This window comes from Antennarius striatus, chromosome 8, assembly GCF_040054535.1.
Source record: "Antennarius striatus isolate MH-2024 chromosome 8, ASM4005453v1, whole genome shotgun sequence".
NCBI lineage: Eukaryota > Metazoa > Chordata > Actinopteri > Lophiiformes > Antennariidae > Antennarius > Antennarius striatus.
Genome location: NC_090783.1, coordinates 23,789,951 through 23,810,735, shown reverse-complemented (window position 1 = coordinate 23,810,735; position 20,785 = coordinate 23,789,951). Strand labels below are relative to the sequence as shown.

Here is a 20,785-nt window from a genome sequence, read left to right as displayed (position 1 = left end):
TCAGTGTGAGTAAGCAAGTTGTGTACACTCAGGAACCGGATAAGATAGAAAGACTAGGGAGAAGGCCAGTGTAACACCATAGATTAGAGCTAGTCCATAGCTTTGCCCCACCCTGAAAGGTCAACGCTATGCATTTGTCAGGTACTTTCAGGGTACCCTGACCTTATCGTACCCTGATGTTACTGTCTCTGACTGCCTTGGTCAATCTGTCTCTCTTTTCATGATACCAGATCCTTCCCGCTCTATTTTTCATCACAACTTTGTTCTCACTCACACCCCCAACCCCCCAACCCCCACCCCCAGAACAATTTTTAAACTTGAAGAAATGAGACTCTCTGCTTAGAAATAATAAAAAAAAAACAACTGCAGAAAACAGAAAGGAACGAGGGCTGGGGTGATCACCAGAAACTTTTCTGACATGCAGCATCACCCTTAAGCTGCTGCTGAATGTTTTAAAGCCGGTCGGTCTCTGGTTGGGAGGGGGGTAAGACCGCTCTGGAGACTGCTGGGGCTTTGGAGCGATGGAGGAGTCAGCTACCTGCTCTCCTCGCTCCTCTCATCTCCTCACACTGAACTAAAGAAGAGGGTTTAAGTGTGATTAGGGACACGCATCCTGTCTGCATAACGGTGAGCTTCATGTCTCTGTTTTCACAAGATCAGGTTTCTGCCCCTGATGTGTCTGTCAGCCTCACGTCAGGTCACCGTACGCTCTGACACGCTGCTGGACGTGTCAACGGTGTGTGTGTGTGTGTGTGTGTGTGTGTGTGTGTGTGTGTGTGTGTGTGTGTGTGTGTGAAGCACCGCAGGCGATGATGGGGGGGGGGGCTTAAGCAGTGGACTAATCACTGCACACATTTCAAAGGCGAGGATGCCAATTAAAAGTGATCAGGCTCAATACGGGCTTATGGGTTGCCACGGCGACGAACAACAGAGCCAACGTGGAAATCAATCGCGCCCCCCCCCCGCCTCCTGGTCAGGAGGAGACATGTTTGCCTGCCGGTGACCCGAGGGGGGGGCTTCAGATAAACACTGTGGCTCTTTAGAGGCCTGGGGGGGCCGACCCTTGTGTGTGTGTGTGTGTGTGTGTGTGTGTGTGTGTGTGTGTGTGTGTGTGTGTGTGTGCTGTTCGTTATGTTGTGTGCTGTTCACACACTGAGGTGTTCTGGTGCCTGATGGACACACACATACACACACACACACACACACACACACACACACACACACAGCAGAGGTTCGTCAGCTCACAGGAAGATCTTTAATTACAGAAAGAAATACAGAGAAGTGGAGGAATGATCGACGTCTGATTACAGCGAAACACAGTGTGTGTGTGTGTGTGTGTGTGTGTGTGTGTGTGTGTGTGTGTGTGTGTGTGTGTGTGTGTCAGAACCATTCTCAGAACCACCGAGGCCTTTGAGATGACGCATGTCCGTGTCTACAGGCGTGTGTGTGTTTGTGTGTGTGTGTGTGTGTGTGTGTGTGTGTGTGTGTGTGTGTGTGTGTGTGTGTGTGTGTGTGTGTGTGTGTGTGTGTGTGTGTGTGTGTGTGTGTGTGTGTGTGTGTGATGGGGGGGTGAGACGGGAGGGGTTTTTCACAGCTCAGGACTTCCCCCTCCAGAGATCCGACTCCGGCTGGACCCAGTCTTCTCCCATGAAGCTTTGCAGGCGGAAGTCTTTGAAATACTCGAGGCGGTGGCTGAAAGACGGATGAAGACAAGACCCAGGATCAGTGTACCGACAGGTGACGACACTTAGCTGTCAAAACTGTTGCATTATGGGAAGTGTACGCTGCAGCGTGTCTTCGTCAAACTTAAATTAACCCTTTAAAACCCAACCTGTCCTCAGGTGTCGGAATACGTACAAGTTGGGCTGCTGGCCTTCCGTTAGCTCATCCTTGGGGACAGGGTAGAGCGCCTCGTACGTACGCTTCTCCCCTGAGCCGTGGATGGCGTACGAGTTCATCTTGTTGATGTTAGGAGGGAAGTAGGACCAGGGCACGAGAGCCTCCCCCATCCACCGGTCCCCCTTTATGGTGGCGTTGAACACCATCGGTAGTTGTTGCTGTGGAAGGAACACGCAGACGACACGTGAGCTAACACAAAGGCACGACGCACTCCCTTTCATTCGCCGATTGAACGCCGACGTACCACGAAAGCTTGGCCCACTCCCGACAGCAGCAGGATCAGGTGCTGTCCGTGTCTAGAACGGAGAGACGGGGGTGGGGGGAGCTGACGAAGACGTCGTGGAAAATAGCATCACACAAATGTTGACGCAACTACTCACGGACAAAGTTCCACCTCCAGGTAGTTTTCACTGGTGCTATCGAGGAAGAACGACTCCACAACTGAGGAGGAGGAGACCAAACATCGATCAGCGGAATCAGCAGCGATTATTAAATACAGGCAAACCTCGGTTTCCAACCACAATTAATTCCAGAAGGCTGTTTGAACAGCGATTTGTTCAAATTCCAAATACATTTTTCCCATTACAAATAATGTAAATGGTCTTAATCCGTTCCAAGATGCTAGAAAACTACATTTTTTCAACATAATATCCATTTTTTGCCACTGTATCTGCGTACTATATGTTATTTCATTATGTCCTTTATATATCAAATTGTATAGTAATGAAACATATCAAAGAAATGTAAAAGAAGGAAGCAAACACGAGAAAGAAAGAAACAAAGAAAGAAACAAAGAAAAAAAGAAAGAAAAAACATGGACATAATCAGGTTAGCCTCAGATACGAGTTACCGTCGTCTTCTGGACAGAAGTTTACGGTACCGTAACTCATACCAGAGGCAATGGAACGCAAATGAAGTGAAAAATTATTGAATATAGTAAAATAAAATAAAAAGCACATTACAGTTAAAGTAGTTAAAGAGATAAGAATTTTTACATTTGTGGTGGTGAGCGGTTGGAATACGTGAATGTTGGAGAAGGAGAGGAGGAGGAGGATGGATGTCACTGCGTTTGTTTCGCGTTCGACTTCCAAATTTTGTTCGACTTCTAAGACAAAAAAAATTCCAAATTTTTTGGCCGAATTCCGATTTTTTCGATGTCTAAAGCGTTCGAAAACCAAGGTTTGTTTGTAGTTCAAATGTGGAGTTCCCTACTTTTAAGTTACAGTTTAGGTAAGAATTGCTTTCAAATGAGAGAGGAAGACCATCGCTGGTGATAACCTAACAGCATGCTCATTATCTACCCTGCTTTATAATGAGGTTGATTTCCAATCTAATCAGTAACATTAATGAGGGCAAATATGTGGGGCTCATTAAACGAATATCGAACTTACTTAAGGTCAATTAGAAGGGAATGTTATTACTCAACCTCATCACTCGGTTTAATTGCTGTGTCACCATAATAATGATAATGCAATCACTATTATGGCCTCATAAAAAGAGCTCGCCCCTCATTTCTGCAGTCTCATTGGAGTATTTTTATCTCAGAATATAGCCTGGAACCGCGTGATATAAACTGAAGGTCTGAATCATGATCAGGATAACAAGGTTATTATAATAAAAGCAACGCGGCTCTGCAGCACTTATGTGTCTATTCAGCATGAAGTGTGAGCTCAGGCAGGATTCAGAGAGAGTTAACGTAAAAGGTTGACAAGATGGTCCCTAAGATAACAATCTGCTGGTTTTATCTCTAAAATCAACAGACAGTAGTTGTTGGGTTTTTTTGTCAAATATGAACCATGCCTTTATTTTGTGATAGATTTCAAACGTGTCATATCAAGACAGGTCATTGAAAGCTGTTGGTCGTACTTTTGACCATCATACAGATCACCTAACATGATAACTATCATATGGAGTCATAACAACTTAAATCATGTTTTTTTTATTAATCAAATTGATGGAAACTTTCAGTTTTCCATGCACTAATGTGACTTTGTGTCCTACTCTATTAATACTTTAACTTTGAGTCCTTTAAGATAAATTTCAGACAACATTTAACAAACTGTTACCATCATTTTATTCAGGAAGGAAATGTCAGTAAATCCCTGCAAGCTCTCGCTACAACCTTCTTACCCACCTTCATAATTCCAAAGTCCAGGGAAAGGTGTGCTGGGTGGACCAGCCGGAGCAGCGGGGTCATTGAAGAAGGGCCCGAACACCTCCAGCTTCATCCCTCCTGGGCCGGACGAGAACACGACCCTGATGGGCTCGTGGCTCACAGGGTCGCTGTCCCAGGTGTTTTCAATAGAAAACTGCATTTGTGTTTTTCTGTCGAGAGGACAAGCAGGAAAAACAAGATCAGAATCACAACCAGTCACATGACAGCATGTAAAAACGAGTTCCAGACTCACACAGATTCACAGCACAGCAAAATGTGGATCAGAGCCCACAACTGTATTCCACCAAAAGAGGCCATGTTGTCAAGGCAAAAAACACCCGAATGCGCTCCTGCGTTTCTTTGCAAGTCTATATACTGTTTGTTATCAGGTTATGTCATATTCAGGTTATGGTACTCATTGACTTATCAGTATTGATATCATATTGATTTACAGACATGGAAACTTATTATCAAAGTCCTTGGTGTCAAGGTTGTGTCTTCACACCAGACTTGATTTTAAATGTGAAGAGGTGCAGTTCATTTGGATTCAAAAACTAACTAGATCTGGCAGCAATCCTCATTATGTCTGATCCCTCTGTTGGAAAAGACACAATATAATCAAATAAAAAGATATTAGACAGAGTAAAATTAAAAGACACAGATTTTAACATCATATCAAATGCCATACCTGTAAATGCGACGGTTCACAACATGTTGTGGAACAAATCTACTTCCGCGTTCAAGCCGGAACATATTCTGTGTTGCAACCCTTCATCGCCATTGGTTGTTATTTGTTTGCTTCAAATACGACGGCGGAACCAAGCGTTAAAGTAAAACCCAGCTATTTTACATTGAACTTCAAAATGTTAAATGTATTTTCCTGGTTTTCTTTCTCTGGAGGTTTTGTAAAGTTGTAATTTAGAAAATATTTCCAATGAGCGTGTTTGTTTTGCTCGGTTAGCTCAACTCAACTGAGATTGACTAGCATTACAGCTAACGACAGCTTCGCCGGGTGACGGCTAGCTACCTGCTTTCAGTCTGTTTGGTACGTTTAAAAGTCTTCTGCTAACGTTCAGTGTTCGTTCATCTCTTTTAACGTGGGTGCTAATGTATCAGTGTTATAAATACATTATATATTTTATGAACTCCCCCAAATTTCATAATTCCGTACGTTTGTTTTTGGTTCCATGAATTGTTATGTATTGTTTCCGTGGGGCAATTGTTAGGGTTGCACACATTCAGACGTCCAGGTGCTGTTAGTCTTGTATTTTTCATTGTTTTCCCTGAAGGATCTGACTTTGTGGTGGATAGATGTCCACTGTCACATCTTCTGTGTTTAAATATCAGCTATATAAATCAGTGTTGTAATTTACGTGTCAATTGATAGGCGCTAATTAGCTTTCAATAGGTGCTAACTGGCTGACTGCGTGTTGTAGGGATGTCAGTGTTCCCCCAGCCCCCACATGATGTGCCCCATCCTTTTATGTTGCAGGTATGTTTTCCAGAGTTATTAAAATAGAAATGAAAACTTTTATAATTTTTGTTCATTGCTTTATGCGGCTTGCTATGTATTTGTTTATTCCTGTTCTTTTATTTTGTCCCACTTTTGTTTTGTGTTGATTATAATAATTAGTTTAATTGCTGTTGTTGACATCCTCCTGTTGTTCGAATGATGTGCTCCTCTTTTGTTACAGGCTCTCGGTAATTAATAAAGAATAACAGATCGGCCCACAAAAAAAGTCGGAATTATAAATGTACTGGCTATTTAAGGTTCGTTACACTAAAGACAGCTGAAGATGTCATAATGACTGATTGCTGCTTGCTTGTATTCCATTGTCAGTTGTCTTTTGAGCTTATCGTTATGATTGTCGGACTTTCTGATTCTGTTTGTGTTTTTCAGTCCACAGGTTACATTCAGTCAGCATGAATCAGAATAAAGTCCGGGCCCCGTCTACATCCAGTCAGGTATGAAGATCCTGGAATAAAGCTGCATCCGCTTCCAAGATTTGCGTCATTATTTGATATGTTCAGCAAATTCCGTGTGTGTGTGTGTGTGTGTGTGTGTGTGTGTGTGTGTGTGTGTCCATGATAGGAAATGATTTAACAACACGTAGCGTTAATTGTGGGTATTTTGATTTGCATCTCTTACTTCCCTCAGGTTGAAGAGGAAAGACGGAGAGAGTTTCCTGCCCCTTCCATCTCTGATAACAGGTCAGGTATTTATCTTTATAGATTTATATGTATATATCTTTGTGTAATTTCCTCCGGGATTATTAAAGTATCTATTTTTTTGTTTGTTTGTTTTTTGTAATCCCGTTGCAGTGTGGGTAATGGGTGAAATCAAGCTGGACTATAAAACAAATATGTTTTAACATTACTTTATAATAATGACATCGTTGTTGGTCTGTGTTACAGTGTCATGGCTCCCCTGATAGCAGAGTATGATCGATACGTAAATGAGATGACGGAGCAGCTCCGGAAATATGAGGTGAAAAACATGAACGCAGTTCAGAAAACGTGTGTGTATAGAAATGTCTGCACAATGTAAGCATTTAAAAAAACAAAACCTCAAACGTGCCTGGATTGGTTGGTCAGTATCACCGCATTACTTATAGAATGTTAGACTGTAATTTCAGGTGCAGAAAAATATGTCAGGTCTTTACTAATTGGTAGCACCAACCATTGCTCTCCCTCCTTCAATCGACAGGTGCAGATGGCAGATGTCAGAGTGAAGATGGACGCAGTCGTCGAGGAGAATGAAAGGTGAGGAAATTCTACTGATGTCAGCATAGAGAGAACAATCACTGTCGAAGCATGGAAACAATCAGTATCAAGAAAACTTTGATGTCAGGAGGAAGGTTGATGAAGAAATCACCAAAATATATACATACAGGTAGTTGGAGGGCAGAGGGAACGTTCCAGAGCAGAGGGTGACGGTGGGCGAGTTGGAGGGAACTTTATTTACAGGAAGCTGAATCTATTTCTAATGCGTGAACTCAGACGTCTCCTTCCTCTTTCCACGCCGTGCCCCTCCCCCCCCATCTGCAGGCTGCATGTGGAGCTGAGGGAGGCTGTTGAGACGCAGCTCAGTGCCCTGTCCACGGCTTCAGGAGGAGGGGGCAGCGCTCTGGAGGAGGACGCCCTCACTAGAAACCTCCAAGAACAGGTCCAGCTGTCTGAACAGGTCCGCAGACTTTTTCCATCTGTGGCTCCCGTGTAGAATCAGGAGAGATTTGCTGTTTAATAAATTTAACACAAAAATCTGCTGTGGTTCTTTGCCCTGAATGTGTTTTTTGTTCAGGAGCGGGTCCAGGCCTTGGAACTGTGGCAGACAGCGTCCCAGGAGCTGGACGTCCTCCAGCAGGCCTATCAGAAGAACATCTCTGAAGGAAAAGTGGTGGATGCTCAGAGGCAGCAGCTCCAGGTTCAGTGTTCCTCCTCCTCCTCCTCATTCGGCCTTCAGTAGTGGTCAGGTTTCACCACTAGATGGAGCCAGTCTGATAAGAATGAAGCCTTCAAAGCTGTAACGCTTGATGTAAGCATGAAGAAAACTACAGGATGCTGTGTTTTGACTGCCTCTTTTTTTCTCTGTGACAGAACCAGCTCGTTCTCTTCCAGCAGCACACGCACAAACTCGAAGCAGCCAATCAGAGACTGGAATCAGTAAGTGATAGTTCAATTAAAAACATGTTAAATTATTGCCTCCTAATTGAGTGTGGGAACGAAATGCTGCGCGCCACTCTGAAAAAAACTCTCATTACAAGTGAGGTAACCGTTTGAAATCACCGTTTACCTAAATCACCATGGTAACCATACACAGAACAACTGTTCTGGATGGATACCGGTGTGTGAACATGCTTGGTCGTGCCCTGTGTGAAGACAGTACTACCAGATCCATGTGATTCATTTTTAAAGGGACAGTAAAGTCAAAATGAACCTGGGGTATGATTTGAAGTACGTAATTAAACAAAAAAGTTTGGTGAATAAAAACATCATTTAGGAACAGTATTTTGTATTTCCGAGGGTTGTCTCTGTGTGATGTTAACATTGGTTTGATGATCTGAAACTTTTGCCAGTGATGAATATGCAAAAAAAACACAGAAGTCAGGAAGGGGGCAAAATACTTTTTAGCGGCGCTGTACATCAAGCGACAACATCACAAGCCAACATTATCACGTTCATTTATCAGGATATCATCTCAAATCATGTCATCATCATCAGATAAGGAAGAGGAGTTCCCTGTGAACCCAGCTGGGGGTGTTATAACTGCATTATAACCGCAAACTATACAAGCCCCTGTATGGTACCAATCAAGGAAATAACCCCCCCGAAATCGGAAGTAATTGGTGTAAATTAGTAACAAACTCCTGTTTATCACTTTTGATATTGTTTACTTTTCGCAAGTCCCGTAATCGCGTGATAATCTGGTCATAAAAACATTAATGCAATATCTGCAGTGGCTCCAGACATGAATTTATTATCCACTAAACCTTAAGAATTCAGAATAAATACTGTGGGTTGTCCAAAAATGAGCTTTACCTTCAAATTTCTTTCAAAGTCATCCGGGGTGAAGGGCTCATGGCAGATTCTTGGATCTTTGGTCACTTTGACCCTGATGATGCCAGACGTCATGAAATGTCTTTTATTTCTATTTTTTCATAATGATAAACAAAGTATATATTACTTTAAAATGAGTTTCCTGTCCCTTTAATGGGAGTTAGCGTCGGGCTCGGTCGGCATCAAACAGCCTTTCTGTCTGACTGACAAAGAGTTGTTGTAAAAGTACATAAGGTTTGGATTAAGTTTGAGGCCCCGCCACTGACGGGGCCCCGCCTTGCTCCACAGACCAACCAGCAGCTCCTGAAGGCGGTGACGGAGCAGAGCGTGGACGTGGAGGAGCTCCGCAGCCAGCTCAGGTAACGGCACCTGTGTCCTGATGTCGGCGTGGCTTCACATTGATCACGCAAACATCAAGATGGGTGTTCCGTCATTCTCTGGGTGTCCCGCCGTAGGCTGGCCAAAGCCGAGCTCAGGATGGCGGCCACCAACGCGGAGGAGACGAGCAAACTGGTGCAGAGCCTGCAGGACCGGACGGCGAGGAGGGTGAGAGTTGATGAAACGCATCTGTAAGGATGACCTTGCACTTCATTTTACACACGGTGTGTGTGTGTGTTTTTTTTGTGCAGGAGGGGGATGTGGCGAAGACACGAAGCCGAGAGGACGCAGCAGAGCGGCGTCTGCAGCAGCTCCAGGCGGCCCTGAACCACCTAGAGGCCAGGTGAGCGCATGAACCTGGAGCAGAGAGAACAGCGGTGCGGGGAGATGCTGCAGGATCTCACTCGTCTGTCTCAAACCACAGGCTCAAAGTGACGAGTCAGGAGGCGGAGGCGGCTCACAAAGAGCAGGCGGCGTGGCAGAAGAGGGTGGAGGAGCTGCAGGAGCGCTGCAAGACGCTGGAGGAGGCCCATCAGGACGCCCTGGTCAAACTCAGAGACAGCGTCCAGGTGGCCGAAGAGGCAACGCTGCACAGGAACCTGGTGAGCCACGCGCTCTGGTTCCTCTATCCCCTCGCTGTCACCTGCTGAAGTGTGTGTGTGTGCGTGTGTGTGTGTGTGTGTGTGTGTGTGTGTGTGTGCGTGGGTGTGTGTGTGTGTGTCCCCTCAGGCCCTGCTGAGAGAGAAGCAGAAGGAAGAGCAGCTGCAGAAGACGAAGGAGACCATCAGGAAGTTGATCCAGGACGCCGCCGTCCACACCAGAAAACAGGTGAACGCCTCACTGGTCAGAATTACTCAGGCAGCAAAGGGGATGAAAATGAGAGGATGACCTTGAGAAAACGAGGTCAAGGTCATATTTTCACTTTTATACTTTTTTAGGCACACATCTCTGAAACCTGATGAGATATAATCAGGAAACAAAAAGCAACATTTTTGGAGTTATGTGTCGGAATTAGTCGGCGGTTTGAGGGCATTTAGTTTACCTTTCTGCCCCGTTGGTGTCAGATACCCCCTCTGATTTGGTCAGTACAGTTGTTGTTTTTAAAACGTGGAGTGTTTGTCTTCTACGTGAAGACAGTTGACCACATCCAGGAGGGAAGCGCGACACCTCGGTTTTACTCTTTGTGAACGGTGGGATCGCTCCAACAGGTGGAAAACGCCCGGCAGCAGTGCAGCGTGGAGATCCAGCGAATGGCCGAGGAGCTGTCCGCTTTGCAGCTGGTGAGAACGTTCAAGTCCGAGCCTTTTGTCTGCCCCCCCCACCTCAGCTGTACTTCTGTTCTGATTCGTTCCTCCTCCTCCCCCCTGCAGGAGTGTGCTGATAAAGCCGCCCGGATTGAAAAGTCGCTGCGGGAGAGGAGGGCGGTGGAGGAGAAGCTGGAGAAGGTCTGTGAAGGGCAGCAGGGGGGATGCTAAAGCCGTTAGCACGTCTGGAGACGACTCCGCTCCGGTTCGGTCGCTTTAACGCCGGCTCGTGGCGGTTTTCAGGTGTGTGAGGAGAACCGGGCCGAGCCGGAGCTCCAGAAGATCGACGCCCTCCGTCAGCGCTGCATCGCCGCCGAGAGGATGAAAGACGACCTGAGCCGCCGGCTGGAAAGCTCCCAGAGGAAGATGAAGAAAACGGAGGCGGAGTGAGTCGGGACCGGTTCTATCAGGTTCTGATAGAGGTGAGCACGCGTCTGATTGGTTCATCCGTCTGCAGCTGCTCTGAGACGGTGTCCCGGTGCCAGGAGGAAGCGCGGCAGCTACAGGAATCTCTCGCCGCCGCCCGGAACGACCGCCTCGGCGCCAACGACGAGCGCCTCAAGCTGGAGCAGGAGGTCCAGCGGCTCCGCAAGGAGATGGCGGAGCTGCGGAGGAGCGGCCTCCTGGTCCAGAAGAAGGCCAAACAGCAGGTGGTGCTGATGCAGCAGGAGCACAGCCTGAAGGAGCAGATGCTGGAGGCGCGGGTGCAGGAGCTGGAGCAGAGCGCCAGCGCCCAGCTGACACGCCTCCTCGCCGCCGAGCAGAGGAGCGACCGGCGGCAGAAGGAGGCCGACGACCTGCTGCAGGCGTCCCAGAACAAAGTCGCTCTGCTCACGTAAGAAACCCCCCCCCCCTCCGCCGAGAATCAATAAAAGACGACATGGCGTCCGAGACGAACCGCTAAAAACTGACCCCGCCCCCCTCCAGGGCCGATCTGAGGCGACAGACGCGGCGCTCGCACGAGCTGCAGACGCAGCTGGAAGCGGCCCAGAAAAACGCATCGGAGGTGGGTGGGGCGTCGTGAGATAACCACTTTAGAATATGTCGATATGCTAATGAAGGGGCGGAGCTTCGTGCGAGAACGTTTGCAGACCACGTGTTTGTGTTGGCAGCACCAGAGGCAGCTGGGGGAGCAGCGGGAGAAGAGCGCTCGACTGCAGGGGCGCCTCACGCAGGCGGAGCAGAGGGCGGCGGCGACGACGCGGCAGCTGACTCTTTACACGTCTCAGCGAGGGGGGGGCGGCCCCAGCTGATCCAGCATCAATATGACTCCGGATGATGCTGCGGTAACCGTAGCAACCTGTCGTGTGTGTGTGTCCAAAAAGAAGAAGTGTGATTTGTATTTATTTTGTTATGATGAAGTAAACAGGAATAAAGTTTTCTTTGAATTCAAGTGGGGGGGGGGGTAAAATGTGTGTGTTCAACCAAACGGGATGAAACGAGAATAAACGTGACTTTTTTGTTTAACCGCGTTGCATGACGGGAGTGGTTTGTGTTGCTAGGTAACCGTTTGTCGCGCCGTCAGCTCAGATTTATTCTGGAGAACGTTTGAAAAGGTAAACTTGGTGTGTGTGCGTGTGTGTGCGCGTGCATGTGTGTGTGCGTGTGTGTGTGCGCGTGCCTACATGAAAGAAAAACCACGTCACTGATCTCCGCTTTGTTTGATTTATTATTGGTTGATTTATTTGTATCGTGACGTCATCGTCACGTGTCTCCGGTATCCAACACCGGAACCGTCCGTTTGTAACTTAAAGTGTAACTTTTTTAGCGGGGGGGGGGGGACCCAAACGCGACAGAACCGAAACTACGGAAGCTTTTAGTTTTCCGAAACTGCCATTCCTAAGGGGGTCATGTGACTGAAGACATATTTAGCTTTAATATGTCTCCTCTCTTCGGGATTTACTTCATGTTTATGTTAAAACTTTGTTTTAGTCTGACAGGTGATGTTTAGATCATCTAAACCAGGCGTGTCATCTCAAGGCCCGGGGGCCACATGTGGCCCGCGAGAGCATAAGTCAGAATGTCTAATAAGTCAATAGTGTGCGTTGACCAAAACTACATTTCCCACAATGCAGTAGTTCAGCCCATTTCAATTCTGACGAACATTGTGACCAAAGTTAACGTCCTAACTTGTGTCTGATGTTATTTTTCTTTATTGATTGATAGTTTGATCCTTGATTGATGGAGTTCTGTGGGTTTAATAACCTGACAAATGAAAAGGATTTATGTTAGAACAGAGAAACAAACAAACATGTTTTTTCTGTCTAACTGTAATGTTTGGTAAGGAAGCGTAGAGCTGCCACACCAAGAAAATAAAAACCGGGACGTATCTCGTAATTTCGTGATAGTATCACGTTATTTCGTGATAAAATGTTATGTTGACCCGCGACCTGCGTTTGCGGATTAAGCTGTTTAGAAGATGAATGAATGAATGAATGAATGTTATGTTGACATGATGGAGCTTGTATCCATGCAGCCGGCCGTGTCCCTCCAGCTCATCAATGAGGAACGACCCTCAAGAGGGTCCGACTCGTTTTTCCTCCGGTATAGCCCCATCTTTTTCAAATGTAGGGTACGCATCTTTATATAAATGTCATCCACGGAGCCCAATAACTGTAAAATCTCACCATGTCTCAAGCCAAGCGTGAAATATAATTCAATGGCATCATGTAAAGGAGCCATGATTTACTGATGGCCAGCAGACAGTAAATGAAACCACTTTAAAAAGTCCTATCACGTTATTTCGTGATACGTATCACAAAATAACGAGATACGTATCACAAAATAACGTGATACTATCACAAAATAACGAGATACGTATCACAAAATAACGTGATACTATCACAAAATAACGAGATACGTATCACAAAATAACGTGATACTATCACAAAATAACGAGATACTATCACAAAATAACGAGATTCTATCACAAAATAACGTGATACGTATCACAAAATAACGAGATACTATCACAAAATAACGTGATACTATCACAAAATAACGTGATACGTATCACAAAATAACGTGATACTATCACAAAATAACGTGATACGTCCCGGTTTTTATTTTCTTGGTGTGGCAGCTCTACGCTGCCGTAGTTTGGAACTAGAATCAGTCAGAAATCCAGTTATTTAACATTAAGGAGTAGTTACATTTAGTTACATTACACTGAGTTACATTTAGTTACATTTATTAGTTACATTAAGGAGTAGTTACATTTAGTTACATTACACTGAGTTACATTTAGTTACATTTATTAGTTACATTAAGGAGTAGTTACATTTAGTTACATTACACTGAGTTACATTTAGTTACATTTATTAGTTACATTAAGGAGTAGTTACATTTATTAGTTACATTAAGGAGTAGTTACATTTAGTTACATTAATTGCTTCTGCTCAAAAGTCTTGAATCCACCCTTTTGGCCTTAATTTTAAATAAGTCTCACATAATCCCTAACCGGAACCTGAACCTGAACCTGAACCCAATCCTGGTCCCTCCGTCCAGCTCGTGGACCCTCCCACCATGACATCGTCGCCTGCCTCCGGCCCGCCCCCCCAGAGGGACAGTGAGTTCACAGGTAGGTTTGCTCCCCCCCCAGGTGAAAGCGTGTCGTGTTTGAAACCATGGGCTGAACCTTCACCGCTGTCCCAGATCCACCCGTCCGGAGCCCCGACCGCCACGGCCTCGGCGTCCCACCCACCCTCCGGGTCAGGGTTCCCGACCCCCTGGTGAGGCGAGCAGGTCCTCCGTCTGGTACCGACAGGATGGAGGATGTTTGATTTCTCTCCCCCCTCCAGGCTGCGATGAGGACCCGCGTGAGACGGAGAGACCCGGTCCAGCACCGGAGACTCCTGGAGCAGCTGTACGTCCCCGGCTGGGTTACCACGGCAACGGCACTTCAACAAATAGAGAAGCAACGAACGCCTGTTTGCCTGCCCCCTCCGGACTCCTCAGCCCAGGTCAAGATCTCTGGGGGGGGCTGGAATGGAATCCTGGTCCCGCTCCTCCACCTGGATCCTGGCAGTCAGAAGTCATCGTGTAACCCCTTTAGCCTCTGTGTGTCCTCTGTTTCTCAGTTGGGTGAGGACGCGGCGTCGCCCCCCCAGGAGGAGGACGGCCCCCGGCTCCTTCGCTTCCCCGCCTTCGCCGTTTTCAGGATGTGGAAACCGTTCTTCTTCTGGCGCACCAACGTTCACAAGAAGAAGTTCCACCGGGCCAGAGAGTCGCTGCGAAGCTGCTCGTTCATCGTCAGCCAGGTGTGTGTGTGTGTGTGTGTGTGTGTGTGTGTGTGTGTGTGTGTGTGTGTGTGTGTGTGTGTGTGTGTGTGTGTGTGTGTGTGTGTGTGTGTGTGTGTGTGTGTGTGTGTGTGTGTGTGTGTGTGTGTGTGTGTGCGCTCATACATTGTGCTACAGTCTCTCAGTCCGGCGCTGCTGGACATCAGGAAGCTGTGCTACCAGATGAGCGAGGCAGGCTTGTGTCCCCCCGAGGACAGACACCCCCACACCCTGCAGGACTACCGGGACACTCGGTTCAGACAGCTGACCCAGGTACCCCCCCCCCCCGGGTTCAGGTCCAACAGAGCACCTGGTGGTCCTGGTGACTGGACACACACTCTTACCTGGCAGGCGCTGACTGACTTGGAGAACTTCCAGGACCTGGTGAAGCAGGTGGTCGGCGCCGCCTGCCGGGCGTACCTGATGGAACGGTGCAGAGGTGGGGGGTCAGGTGGGTCTGGGTCGGGATGGACGTCCACGGAACACAGAGGGGACCTTCTGATGGTGGTTCTGCTCCCAACAGAAGATCAGGAGAGGTGGAGGATTGTGGCTCAGATCGAAACAGTCGTTCACTGCAACCGCCTCAGCTGGTGGGGAAACACTCCTGACCCTAACCCCTGACCTCTAACCCCTAACCTCTAACCCTCATCCGTAACCTCTAACCCTAACCCTCACCTCGTTGTTCCCTAATCCCTAGCCCTAACCCACTAACGCTGACTCCTAATTTTCTAATCCTAACCCGAACCCCTAACCCTGACCTCTGACCCTAACTAACCCTACTTTACTAACCCGACCCGACCGACCCAGCCTCCGTCTCCTGCCCCCACAGCTTCCTGCGTCTGGTGGACTACCTGCTGGTGGAGACGCTGCACAGCCTGGTGGTGTCGGCGGTGGAGAACCTGCTGGCGGCGCTCCAGGATCCGGTCCATCAGACCCGGCAGCCCGAGACCGACGCCGCGCAGGAAGACCTGCAGAAGAAGGTGGGCGCCGCTCCAGAACGATGAAGGACGGAACCAGAATGAGCAGCCGTGTTCCAGACGCTGTTTGTGTCGCGTCTGCAGGCGGACGTCGCTCGCGTCCCGCCGCTGTTCGTCACCCGGCTGCTGCTGGACGGAGACGCGTTCGCCTACAGACCCTCTGAGGAGAACTTCCAGGTCCACTTCTGCACGCTGCCTGAACCTTTGACCCGTTTGGGACCCGTTTAGGTTCGGTCTGCTTTACTGTCCCGCTGCAGGACGCCATGGCCGACATCCTCCTGCAGTTTGAGAAGACGGTGACGTCGGTGAATCTGCTGGCGGCAGACCCGGAGGCCGACTTCATGACCAAACCCGGACTGTCTGAGGTCGGAACACGTGACCCTGATGTGTGTTCACGCGTGTGCTTTTCAAACTTTTTTTTTTTACGCCCCCCTTCAGCAAGAAGAAAACAACCCCCTCCCTCACTTTCCTCCACGACTGTAAATAATATCAATCGTGTATAAAAGTGTTAATAAGTACACGTCTGCATTACACTGTATCCTCAAAACAATTAAGAAAACAGAAAAGAACTATAGTTCAATTTATAAAAAAGAATAATTTTATTCACATTATTTTTAGTCTATAACAGAACAAGATTTTAAGAACATCAATTTGCCTGAAATTTAAAAAAAAAAATTAAACCATAAAGATTTTTGACCAAATTATTGCACCATTTAATACTGAAAAATAAAATTAAATAAAACACTATAAAAAATTATTTTCCAAGCAGGTGATTCATTTAAATAATTATTTATCTTTATTTTTTTTATTTCCAGACATTTGAATTTAAATATGAGGGCGGTCCCTGTCTGGAATCCGTCCTATCCAACGACGGCCGTCTTCAGAGTCTCGCTCAGGACATAAAGGTCAGCTGCTGCCGTCCGGCGCCGAGCCCGTCGTTACGGTAACCGGTACCCATCTGGGCTCGTCTGTCCCCGCAGGAATCGGTCCGGTTGGCCTTCGACTCGGCCCGGGTGCATTCACGCTCGCTGGAACGTTTCCGGACGTTCTACAGGGAGAACAGGAAGCTGGATCCGGACGCCGTGCGACGACGGGATCACGGTAACGTCAATTTTTCTTCGTCTTCTTCCTCGTCTTCCTCTTCTTCTTCTTCTTCCTCCTGTCTCTTCGTCTCACAGGTGTCTCCTTCTTCGGAGGCGCTCTTCATCGGTACCACCAGCAGCGCCGGGAGGCGTCGGCCCTCCAGCAGGACGTCTGTTTGGGGTTACTGCTGGTGGACCAATCACAGCTCAGAGAGACGCTGGTGTCCTCGCCGCTCCGCTGTCTGGAGGTGAGGTCAACCTCCACGACTGGCGACCGGCTCCGATGGCGTGGGATTCAGCGCGTTCTGCTCCGATTCTCCACTCCAGGTCATCAACGAGACGCTTCCCCTGCTGGCGAAGGCCAGGGTGGACGCCGTCGTGTCCGAGGCGCGTGAGGCGGAGTTTCAGCTGAAGTCCCGCCCCTCCACCACGGCGGAATTGTCCGACTCGCTGTGTTTCCTGGACAACATCCAGGAGAGGGTGAGTCGACGGGAACGGGTGTGTGTAGGTTCATCAGTGAGCAGTGACCCCGCCCCCTCACCTCCACCAGGTCACGGCGCTGGAGGAGGAGCAGGAGGAGGCGTGTCAGCTGTACCACCTGGTCGACGCCTACTCCGTGCCCACGCCTCCGGAGGACCTGGTGGTTTTCGCCACCGTGCGGTCCGACCTCATCTCCCTGCAGGACGCCATCGCCGAGGCGGAGCTGCAGAGGGACGCCGTCGCCGAGCGCCTCCTCAGCTCCCTGGACGGAGACGCCAAACAGCTGATTGCTGACATCACCGCCGTCAGGCTGAGATCGCCGGTACCTCCTCACGACGGGTCACAACCTCCTCTTTACCGCCCCCCCACCCGCACTTCAACCGCCGTTTTTACGCGCAGGACCCCCGAGTCCTGGACGCCAGCGCGGACCCCGCCCTGGTGCGGCAGGTTCTGGAGGAGACCCGCGCCTCCGTAGAGGAGCTGCAGATGCGAGCCTCCACCTGCAACGCCTACCAGGAGAAGCTCAAGGTGCTGGTCGCTCCTCCCATCCTCAGGTCATTTCCTGTCTGACGCTTAACGAACCCCATCCCGGTGCGTGAAGGTGGAGCCGACCCGCTTCGAAGGTCTGGAGGAAGTGCGTTCCGCGTCCAGGCTGACCCGGCTCCTGTGGGACGTCATGGACGAATGGCGCCGTCTGCAGGAGGGGTGGCGGCGGGTGAGGCGCCGCCTGAGCTTCTGTTCACCTTCTGACGTCGCGCTGAAAACACGTTCCCCCTCCTGTTTCCAGATCCGTCTGGATCAGCTGGACCTGGATCAGGTGGGCTCACAGGTCAGCAGATACTGCGAACACCTGCAGCAGCTGGAGAACGGCCTGCCCCCCAACGACATCGTCCCCCGGCTGAAGGACCAGCTGGACGTCATGAGACGGAGGGTAGGGCACGTCTGCAGGGAGGGGCTTTAAACGGTCTCAGAGTGTTTTAAAGGTAACACAGACAGAAGGTGGTTTAATATCAGTATGGGGGGGGTCAGAAATTACTGTAAATAATAAGATAAATAGATCGCGATCTCACTCGCAGATTCCTCAATCGTGTGTGTTTCCTGGAACGCGTTAAACGCAAAAGAACGAGGGCGCACTGTACATGAATTAAAGGCAAAGAAAACTAAGTGAAAAGCAGAAGTAAAAAAAAAAACTATTAATTTTTCTTTCTAAAATAGTTTTTTTAAATGACCACCAGGCTTTAACATTTTGATAAAACTAATATATAATTTTACCCTTTTTTTTCTTTTTGCTATAACAGTTAATATGTTATTAATAAAAACATGGGATGCAAACGTTTTTCTTGAAGCGCATCCCAGGGATGCACTACTTTCTGGAGGTAACATGAACTCTGCTTCTCTCCTCCTGTCCTCCTCCAGCTGCCGGTGCTGAAGGACCTGTGTAACCCCTGCATGAGAGCGAGCCACTGGAGGACCCTGGAGTCCACCATCGGCACCACCCTGAACATGGAGGAGCTCACTCTGGCTGCTCTGGAGGAGATCAACGTCTTCTCCTTTCACCAGGAGATCCAGGAGGTGAGCCCCGAACGCACCACGAAACCAGGTTTTGTGACATTTGACCTGAGTCGCGACTTGCAGGTGTCAGGACAGGCTTCAGGAGAGGCGTCGGTGGAGACCCTCCTGACGAAGATGAGATGAAACGGAACTCCTCGTCCACCTCGTCCATCCGTCGGCAGGTTTAATCCCCTCTGGCTGACGTCGGTTCTTGGGTGGAACGTAAAACCGTAAACGTTATAATACTGTGTCTGTTCGGATCAAACCGATTGACAAAAAATTCTGGTTCAAAGCCCTGGTCTCCACCGACTCCCACTGACGGTACCGAGTGACTCCAGCCTGTAGATGGCGCTGTTACTGTAGGAGTCCAGCCTGTAGATGATATGATAATAGCAGGATGATGGTTTAATCATGGTGTGATCATAGTATGATGATAGTATGGTAATAATATGATACTGGGGTTCTTTCACACAGTCAGAGTAACGGATGTCTGAGTTTTGTGGTCTTTAAATTTTTTTCGTAGGTTTTTATTTGCTGGTTTAAATCAATATATGAAGATATAAAAATACAGGTGTATAAACTGCTGGTGTATTCTCCTCACAACATAAAATAATTTAGTACAACAGTCTTATTCAGTAATGAGGTGAAGCTCTTCAGTTCTGTTGTTGGTGCTTAGTGTGATCACATGACTTCAACTTTGCTCAGCTGTTGGTGGCTGCAGCCTCATCTTCGACCTGCAGAGGGCAGCAGTGCTCTTCTTTTTTTTTCCCCAAAATAAAAAATAGATGGATGGAAAGACAGATAATTTTATTAATTACCAAATGGGGAAATTAATATATAATGGACATTTATTCCACTACAAACACAACACATAATACAATATCAAAAATAATCATACTCATAATAGACTTTACTACAGACTCCTGTTGTTGAATGAAATGCTCATTATAAGAACGCACAGCTGAAAGGAAACAACATCTCCTACAAACGATCGGTGGAGCACTTTGACATCACTGAATGAGCTTTAAGTCCACTGCTACTGGAAAAATCTAAAATCAGTCATTAACTCCACTGTTTTTTTGAGCATCATTAAAAAGTGAGCATCACAGTGTCCCAAACTGGGGATAATTTAAAAGGCAGTCCAAAACCCAGGCCACAGTGGTGTTTTTGTGCAACTTAAAAATCAATAAATTATTGGCTAAAATGTGTGGCTGTATAGTTTTACACTTGCTCTAATTGTGGGAGGGTGTCACGGCTTGTGCCGTCTTGTTTCAAGCTTGTCATTAATCACTTCAGTGCCAAAATGACTGCGGATGGTCAACATGGGGGGTAGTTCACGCCACTCGTCGTTGTCTTGGTCGTAGGCCTCAACGCTACTTCAAGTCAGAAGTGGAGAAGCCATCTCTGAACAGGGGGGGTGTGACATCACCTTTCTCCCATTTATAATCATGTCCTTTCAAAACTCCCAAAAAGATTGTCTCAGCAGATTAACCCAGGTGATGGGTCTCATGCTAATGACCCTCATTAGCATACAAAGGTGTAACTCGCATCTCAACGACCCCCTTTGACACCCCCACCAACTATCGTTGAGGAGCCAGACGGGTTTAACGACGGTCGTTGGAATGTGAACAGCACTGACCACACCCCACAGGGTTAATAATCTGACCCCACCCCACAGGGTTAATAATCTGACCCCACCCCACAGGGTTAATAAACTGGGACATTATCAGCCACCCTCTGAACTGAGAGGGTGGCTGATGAGAGACGAAACGTCTTCAAGAACGTTCTTAACGTCCAGTGGATTGACTCAACACGGGTTAGGGGTTAGGGTTAGTGACCCTAACCCTTAACTGGGAGAGACGGGGAGAAATTCCCTCAGCAGCCGAGGCCTGTAGCAGAACATCTAATAGAATGTGTGTCACTTCTAACTGTAGACTCTATCAAAGAGGAGGGTTTTTGGTCTACTCTTTAATAAGCTAGGGTGTCTGCTCAACTGCTGATGGCTGCAGCCTCATTTTCGACCTGCAGATGGCAGCAGCGCTCTTCCCACCATCGCTGTGACGTCATCGGTCTGAAGGTTTGCAGGAGAGACTATTTACTCTGAAGTAAATATAATGAACAAAAA

The 20,785-nt window shown here is 47.9% G+C and overlaps 3 protein-coding genes across 12 annotated transcripts; 2 read left to right on the top strand and 1 right to left on the bottom strand.

Annotated features, from left to right (window-relative positions):
- Positions 1–1,245: 1,245 nt before the first annotated feature.
- On the bottom strand, positions 1,246–7,025 carry c8h4orf33 (chromosome 8 C4orf33 homolog). 5 transcript variants are annotated; one of them, XM_068322287.1, is made up of 7 exons: positions 6,946–7,025; positions 6,735–6,858; positions 4,034–4,224; positions 2,280–2,340; positions 2,144–2,195; positions 1,858–2,057; positions 1,246–1,692 (listed from the first exon to the last, which is right to left on the bottom strand). In XM_068322287.1, the coding sequence occupies exons 3-7, from the start codon at positions 4,212–4,214 to the stop codon at positions 1,596–1,598; spliced, it is 591 nt and encodes a 196-aa protein (XP_068178388.1). In that variant the 5' UTR covers positions 4,215–4,224; positions 6,735–6,858; positions 6,946–7,025; the 3' UTR covers positions 1,246–1,595. The 5 variants fall into 5 exon arrangements, with proteins under 5 accessions (XP_068178388.1, XP_068178389.1, XP_068178390.1 ...); XM_068322288.1 differs by having other exon boundaries at positions 6,735–6,831; positions 6,946–6,961; XM_068322289.1 differs by lacking the exon at positions 6,735–6,858 and having other exon boundaries at positions 6,946–7,000.
- Positions 4,850–11,682, top strand: sclt1 (sodium channel and clathrin linker 1). 4 transcript variants are annotated; one of them, XM_068322281.1, is made up of 21 exons: positions 4,850–5,099; positions 5,491–5,546; positions 5,749–5,824; positions 5,955–6,019; positions 6,213–6,265; positions 6,470–6,542; positions 6,762–6,817; positions 7,103–7,238; positions 7,356–7,478; positions 7,652–7,717; positions 8,900–8,970; positions 9,067–9,157; positions 9,241–9,332; positions 9,414–9,591; positions 9,719–9,817; positions 10,198–10,269; positions 10,360–10,434; positions 10,537–10,679; positions 10,751–11,128; positions 11,221–11,299; positions 11,406–11,682. In XM_068322281.1, the coding sequence occupies exons 4-21, from the start codon at positions 5,978–5,980 to the stop codon at positions 11,544–11,546; spliced, it is 1,968 nt and encodes a 655-aa protein (XP_068178382.1). In that variant the 5' UTR covers positions 4,850–5,099; positions 5,491–5,546; positions 5,749–5,824; positions 5,955–5,977; the 3' UTR covers positions 11,547–11,682. The 4 variants fall into 4 exon arrangements, with proteins under 4 accessions (XP_068178382.1, XP_068178385.1, XP_068178384.1 ...); XM_068322284.1 differs by lacking the exon at positions 5,491–5,546; XM_068322283.1 differs by lacking the exon at positions 5,749–5,824.
- LOC137600577 (dynein axonemal heavy chain 6-like) lies at positions 11,455–19,842 on the top strand. 3 transcript variants are annotated; one of them, XM_068322278.1, is made up of 20 exons: positions 11,455–11,579; positions 13,801–13,873; positions 13,948–14,024; positions 14,094–14,552; positions 14,709–14,843; positions 14,922–15,021; positions 15,094–15,160; positions 15,400–15,550; positions 15,632–15,724; positions 15,805–15,912; positions 16,363–16,452; positions 16,528–16,648; positions 16,726–16,877; positions 16,957–17,109; positions 17,180–17,431; positions 17,509–17,637; positions 17,711–17,824; positions 17,897–18,040; positions 18,526–18,681; positions 18,757–19,842. In XM_068322278.1, the coding sequence occupies exons 1-20, from the start codon at positions 11,559–11,561 to the stop codon at positions 18,802–18,804; spliced, it is 2,643 nt and encodes an 880-aa protein (XP_068178379.1). In that variant the 5' UTR covers positions 11,455–11,558; the 3' UTR covers positions 18,805–19,842. The 3 variants fall into 3 exon arrangements, with proteins under 3 accessions (XP_068178379.1, XP_068178378.1, XP_068178380.1); XM_068322277.1 differs by having other exon boundaries at positions 18,745–19,842; XM_068322279.1 differs by lacking the exon at positions 18,757–19,842 and having other exon boundaries at positions 17,897–18,092; positions 18,526–18,657.
- Positions 19,843–20,785: the final 943 nt, after the last annotated feature.

Coding starts and splice junctions, on each gene's coding strand:
- c8h4orf33 (XM_068322286.1), bottom strand. CDS start 4,372: ATGGCCTCTTTTGGTGGAATACAGTTGTGGGCTCTGATCCACATTTTG. Junction 2,341..4,033: donor TGGACTTTGGAATTATGAAG/GTGGGTAAGAAG, acceptor CCTCCTCCTCAG/TTGTGGAGTCGTTCTTCCTC. Junction 1,693..1,857: donor GAAGGCCAGCAGCCCAACTT/GTACGTATTCCG, acceptor TCCGTCTTTCAG/CCACCGCCTCGAGTATTTCA.
- sclt1 (XM_068322284.1), top strand. CDS start 5,978: ATGAATCAGAATAAAGTCCGGGCCCCGTCTACATCCAGTCAG. Junction 6,543..6,761: donor AGCAGCTCCGGAAATATGAG/GTGAAAAACATG, acceptor TTCAATCGACAG/GTGCAGATGGCAGATGTCAG. Junction 10,680..10,750: donor ATGAAGAAAACGGAGGCGGA/GTGAGTCGGGAC, acceptor ATCCGTCTGCAG/CTGCTCTGAGACGGTGTCCC.
- LOC137600577 (XM_068322277.1), top strand. CDS start 11,559: ATGACTCCGGATGATGCTGCG. Junction 14,553..14,708: donor GCTCGTTCATCGTCAGCCAG/GTGTGTGTGTGT, acceptor ATTGTGCTACAG/TCTCTCAGTCCGGCGCTGCT. Junction 14,844..14,921: donor GGTTCAGACAGCTGACCCAG/GTACCCCCCCCC, acceptor CTTACCTGGCAG/GCGCTGACTGACTTGGAGAA.